Source organism: Vanessa cardui, chromosome 7, assembly GCF_905220365.1.
Source record: "Vanessa cardui chromosome 7, ilVanCard2.1, whole genome shotgun sequence".
Taxonomy (NCBI): Eukaryota; Metazoa; Arthropoda; class Insecta; order Lepidoptera; family Nymphalidae; genus Vanessa; species Vanessa cardui.
Genome location: NC_061129.1, coordinates 3,669,353 through 3,676,118, shown reverse-complemented (window position 1 = coordinate 3,676,118; position 6,766 = coordinate 3,669,353). Strand labels below are relative to the sequence as shown.

The following is a 6,766-nucleotide window of genomic DNA, read 5'->3' as shown; positions in this document are numbered from 1 at the left end:
TTCGGGTATTATTTCCTTTAATTTCTCTGTTGCTTAAATAGAATGAAAATAATAAGAATTTTTATAAAATACGATATTCATATATTTTTCAATATTATTGTTATTATTAAGTTGACATTTTAAAGCCAAATGCTTATTATCCATGTCGGTATTCGGCAGAAATATATGTCAACGAAATGTCCATTGTACTGTCATTGTCTATGGCAGACAGATAATTCGTAATTGTCTTGTCTATGTATGTTGCAACTTGACAATCATGGCGAGCACGTCGAGGTCTGTTTTTATAATTTATTTTTAATTCTGTTTATATTTTAACGAAGTTTTTCTATAATTAAAAACCAGAAATATGTTAATATACAAACTGGCTTTACGTAAGTTAATGGTTGTAATGGTGTAACGTTAGCGAGAGTCGCTTGTGCTAGTTATCTAGTGTCGAGATTTCTAACATTCCTAAATGTACTTTCCTTTGTGGTTTTAGAATGGAAGCGAATAAGGTGGTGTGTTATGCTCATCCCGACGCACCGCTCATTGAGGATTATAGAGCGGGTGACATGATATGTTCAGAATGCGGCCTCGTTGTTGGCGACAGGTCAGTAATTATAAGTGCAGTCTAAACATGATGCTCTGTTGCTTTGGTACACAACAGTGCATCGTACCAAAGCTATAGATGTCAAGGCGAATTGCAATTTTGCAGGGATATCTGCGATTTCGAAACCGAATTAAACACTTTAATACATGCAATTGGTGTGACCAGTATAAACATTATATGTACTCTTTTATTTTTATAATTTATCCAAGTAGGTTTTACTACATGCCTAGTACCTACAAATAATTCTTTTCGGCCAGAATTATTTTTTCTGCATGGAACTGATAACATAAATAAATTGTACTCTTGCATTCATAATAAGTTGGTGGTTTATACTGTTTATTTAAAAGAAGATAAGAATGTTACATACAATAACTTGAAGAATTATTTTGTATCTTTTCAGAGTTATTGACGTAGGGTCTGAATGGCGTACATTCAGTAATGAGAAGTCAGGAGTTGATCCATCTCGTGTTGGTGGTCCAGAGAACCCACTTCTGTCTGGAGGTGATCTTTCCACAATTATTGGCCCTGGACGAGGAGATGCATCATTTGATAGCTTTGGAGTATCTAAATACCAAAACAGACGAAACATTAGCAGTACTGACCGAGCCCTCATTAACGCCTTCAGAGAAATAAACACGATGGCTGATCGTATCAACTTACCAAAAACAATTGTTGACAGAGCAAATAATTTATTTAAACAGGTAACATAATAAATAATCTTTTTCTTTTTTTATTCATAATATTGAATCGGTAAGCCGTTTGCAATTTATTTTTATATTGAATGAGATGAGTAAATGCAAAGTTATTTTTGCTTATATGCCATTAGTGATTTCCATATTGGCTGTTTTAAATAACTTTTATTGAATACATGCCATTAATTTTATATTGGATAATGTATATCCAATACCAGGTTAACATACAGCTTTTAGATTTTAAAGTAGTCATAAAAAGATAAATGCTCTAATATGATATATGTGTTATAACAGCACTGCTTATTGATGAAAACTGCATTAAAATCTATTGCATTGCTTAAAAGAACTAAGTGTATAGTGGGAACTGACATTATTCAATCTGATAATAACCATAGACAATACCAGAATATCAGACAAATATCCAAGTAAATTTATTTCAATACATATACTTTTCAGTAATATTAATTTAATACATATTTTGCTATGAATTTCATCAACAATTTGTAAATAAAGAAATAATAGAAACAAATGTTTAAAATTTGTATTAAATGCAAATATGCCTATTGAATTAGAATGCAAATTGGTTATTTTGCATGTGATAAATGTCCTACTTAGCAAACCTGATGATAACTAATTTTACACTTTTCCAAGCATAGATTTTACCTGTAGTGATATTTATTTACATGTACTTATTATTCTAGTTATCTTTTTACATAATGAGTGTGTGTTTGTTATGCCTTTGAATTTATAATTGAATGCAATGTAATTACTATTATTGTTATGTAGTGCATTTATTACCAAATATTGTTTGAAAACTTATATAGGGGAATAAAGATTGCAGGTATTCTTATACTTCGAAAACATTGTTTAAAGAAGATTACTTAACAATTTCTTCACAAATTAGTGTACATCTTTTTCCTGATAGCTATATTACATTTTTAAAGAACAACTAAAGTAATTAAATTTGTTTAATAAGGCTATTTATTATTATGAAATTCCATAGTTACACATTCTAAAAGAGACAGACTTTCCAATAGAGTGTAAAAAATTCTATCATTAAAGTTTGTACTACCTTCACATCATTACTTTTTATCATCCAATATTATATCTGTCCAATACACAATAATATTATTGTTCATGTAATAACGGTACATACAGTATATACATATGTACCTTTATTACATAAAAAATATTGTGTTTATAATCAGTACACTTAATATGTTTTTTATGTATATATTATAAATAATAATTTGAAAATCAAATGTAAAATAGATTTAAAATTAAAGTCTTATATTACCCTTTTAATTATTTACAGGTTCATGATGGTAAAAACTTAAAAGGTCGAGCTAACGATGCAATAGCATCCGCATGTTTATACATTGCTTGTAGGCAAGAGGGTGTACCGCGTACTTTTAAGGAAATTTGCGCAGTCAGTAAGATCAGTAAGAAGGAAATTGGTAGATGTTTCAAACTCATCCTAAAGGCACTGGAAACTTCAGTCGACTTGATCACGACCGCAGACTTCATGTCTCGTTTCTGTTCCAATCTGGCACTACCCAACTCGGTACAAAGAGCCGCTACACATATCGCGAGGAAGGCTGGGGAATTGGATATTGTATCTGGAAGGAGTCCCATTTCGGTTGCCGCGGCTGCTATATATATGGCATCACAGGTAAATAATTAATTTTATTAATAGATTAATAATTTAAATAGTATAAGTTCACACTATTAGATGCATATCTATATTTATGTGTAGATGATTCATAACAATATTTCTTTTATAATCATTCAAATAGTTAATGTCTAGTTTAATCAGAACCATGTAGATAAGAGATCACTTTGTCAATAACTAATAGCCAATATATAATTTTACTGAAAATTTACCAATAGTTAATTGCACGAACTAACTTATATTTTCAACTGTACATTAATGATTCCATTGTTGCTTGTTTTTATTGTATGATTACTAATAAAAGCTTAAAACTATTTATAATTCTATTTTTCGTATTCCAGGCATCAGCAGACAAACGCAGTCAGAAAGAGATTGGTGATATCGCTGGTGTAGCGGACGTTACAATCAGGCAGTCATACAAGCTGATGTATCCGTTTGCAGCAAAATTGTTCCCGGAAGACTTCAACTTCGCAACACCCATTGAGTTCCTGCCGCAGATGTAAATGTGTTAAGTGTTAATTGTATACAGTGGAATCAATATATGGTGAGTTTGATATTAAGTAGTCATAAGTTGAAAGTAATAGTTTTCATATGTTAAATTGCTATACATAGCATTATAAGTTTGCTACAAAACTACAGAGATGATATGAAATTAATATTGGATATATATATTATTACAGTTAGTTAAATTCGAAATTTATATTATGATATCAAGTAACCAACTTGAACTGTATAAGAATCAAAAGTTTAGCCGTATTTATTAGTGATGATAAAAACTGCATTTGACTACCGATGTTCACAGGCTATTGGGATCTGATGTTTATATCAGACATGAGTCCACCCAGGTGGGACGCACAAAGCACTGCCACATATCATGGGTTTTTAAAAAAAAATCTTACATAATAAAATAATTTACAACGATTTATTTCAAGTAATGATGATTCCATTTGCATAATATTGACAGAAATAAAAAATTCAGTTGTAACATTTTTTCTTGTGCGAGATCCCAGTACAATATGAATAGTAAGATGAAGTGATTGATATCTGTCACTTTTCCAAATAACTATTATGACCAAGCTAATATGTGATGACTTAAATAGACTGAAATTTAACATTTAATTTGACATTTCGTTACTGTCAGTGGAAATGGTTGTATGTGAAAATTGTGTGTTTAACAGGACATAATGGAAGCTAATTTCTGTGTATTCATATTTTTTCTTTTTAAATTACAACTTAATTTTCATATGCAATCGTTTTCATTGAAATAGTTAGGCCGTTTCGTAAATGTTTTTCTTTCTGACTGGTTTTAAAAAACAGTAATTATTTAAGCTCTTTCTCCTACACAATGAAAATAGAACTTTCTAAATATACAATAGATAGTAAGATTGTTTTAGATACCATTAAATATAATTTAACTTAGAAATAATTTATATGTAGAATAATTCATTGTATAGATGGTAAAAGATCAGTATCAATGTAATATAATACTTTTCATCCAGTTGTTTTTATTATGTGTACATGTTATGAAGAAAAGATTATAAAGAATTACGTTCATTATAAGCATATTCAAACGTTGAAATTATGAGAGTTTGTCGGACAGTCACAAGTGAGATGCTTTGTATGCTCATCAATAAGTACAAGAATAAATGACATTGATTGCTTTAAAATCTGGTGATTTGGCTTGTTTCTAATAAAACACTTTTTAAATATTCACCCGTGCATGCAAGTCATAATTATCTTAATAATTTTAGAACAAAGATATTAGTAGATTTTATTGTTGCAAAAATGTATTTATTTCAATAATAGTTTAATTTATATAAAAGTAAAACCCTTTATAGAACAAGCTCTATTTATCCGATAGAGAAATAATATGTAGTATTTTGTTTCGTCCAATCAGAAGCAAAATATGAGCTCAATATGTTTGTATACTTGCTGATACTAGTAAAATACAATACCAGTACTTTTGCATATATGTTTCAAGTACGAGGATGTACCAGAAACAGCAGGATCATTAGTAGTACTAGTTCTTTCAGCGCTTAGCAAATATCTTCCTACTTACAAGTATTTCCTGCCAGTACTAGGGTGACATACTTTGTATAAGACGCACACAAAAACCCATGTAGATGAAGTTAAGTAAAAGATAATAAATTGGTTATGTGAATAAAAGCAACTTTTTGTTTGTTCATCCAGTTTTGTCATAGTTCTAATAACAATAAGATAAAATTAATTTTAACAGTTAAAAATTGTAATAATAAAATGAAAATATTATTTAAAAGTTAAGTTGTATGAATTTAATAATCCTGTATATTATCTATATTTAGGGCTAATCTATAATTAGGGCTTCAGAATTGGGACGCATTACCATTACATATATTACATTACGTTACAACAGATTTTTGTTATCAAAACAGCCTTTCTAGCAAACGCAACGTTATTAGATTAGTGGTAAAGAAAAGGCACTTAAATTCCCGTCAAGCTGCCTTTATAAATACGTTATTTTTTGCATCTAATACTACGATTATATCTCTCATTATTTATATTGTTTGTGTTTAGGACTTCCGTAACACGTAGACTTATTCAGTTCACATCAATTTATTCACTAACGTGGGTAGATATGAATATGTTCACAGATAACGTAAATAATGTTTATTCCATCTACCTACGATATTATTAGATGTGAATTCAAGTTCTTTTTAAGGCCACTAGAAGTCATGTAAACCATAGACAATTTCAAGTTTCTATTGACATTTAAATGGCGGGAAAACATCACATTTGACGCCATATTTTCATTCTGTGTACATTTTTAATATTTGGATTGTCTGATCTGAATCAATATTTATTTATTGGTATTTACAAAAAACGATTAAAATTAAACTCATAACTTTTTTATTATTCATTTTTTTTGTCAGCTGTCATTGTGAAAGTTTATTGTTATTTATGTATGAGAGAGACAACATGTTTTTTTTTTGTGTATAACTTTAAAATCATTTATTCCATAAAACACTTTTTGAACAGTAATTACATAAATACCTAAAGAAAAGACATTCAATAGACATTAATTAATCCTTGTTTCACAAATTATTAAATAAAGTTATGTCTGTACGATACATGGTATGTGTGAGATCTTTTTTGTAATTTTAGATTAAGTATTTACACTGAGTAACCAATTTTGTTAATGTGATTTATGTATAATTATTAAGTATTCCAATAAAACTTTCGTTTAGGAGTATCTTTTGTTTTATTTACAAACAATTGCGTTGTAAAATTTGTCTATATAACTTGAGATTATTTAGACAGAAGTGACAATGTAATTGTAATTAAATTTTGGTGTTTGACATCTTTCCTCTCGCTTTTCTATTATCTGTGGGAGTGATTTCGTAAAACGGAAATGTGTAACTGGAAGTAGGAAGCGCGCGTTATTTGAATTAACCAATAAGCGCGCGCGGTGCCAGTGTTGGCAGTCAAATGAGTACCAATCCGTTTTCCGAGAGGATATCATTGTAACGTTGCTTATTAGCAAAATGACATGTTACATTTATGCCATTATAAAAAACGGTCGTTTTTTTTTTAATTTCAAATACAGTAACTTGGTTAGTATCTTTATTTCTTCCTACATTGATTCACCAGCTAATGAAAATAGCAATTAGACAGATTGTATGGTATGGACCGCCCATAGACATTAGCGTTTTTAGAAATATTACCCATTCCTTAGAAATCCAATGTCCCACAGCTACTTGTTAAGTCATTTTTGGTAGAGGGAGTGTGGCTTTAATTCGCAAGTTTACCTATTACTCTTCCTTATTCTCTTCTCTC

General features: G+C 29.7%; 1 protein-coding gene across 1 annotated transcript; it reads left to right on the top strand.

The window, feature by feature from the left end:
- The first annotated feature begins 214 nt into the window (after window positions 1–214).
- Window positions 215–5,252, top strand: LOC124531121 (transcription initiation factor IIB). The gene is made up of 5 exons (XM_047105582.1): window positions 215–273; window positions 479–589; window positions 990–1,290; window positions 2,597–2,953; window positions 3,295–5,252. Exons 1-5 carry the CDS (start codon window positions 257–259, stop codon window positions 3,454–3,456), a joined length of 948 nt encoding a protein of 315 aa, XP_046961538.1. The 5' UTR covers window positions 215–256; the 3' UTR covers window positions 3,457–5,252.
- The last annotated feature ends 1,514 nt before the right edge of the window (window positions 5,253–6,766 follow it).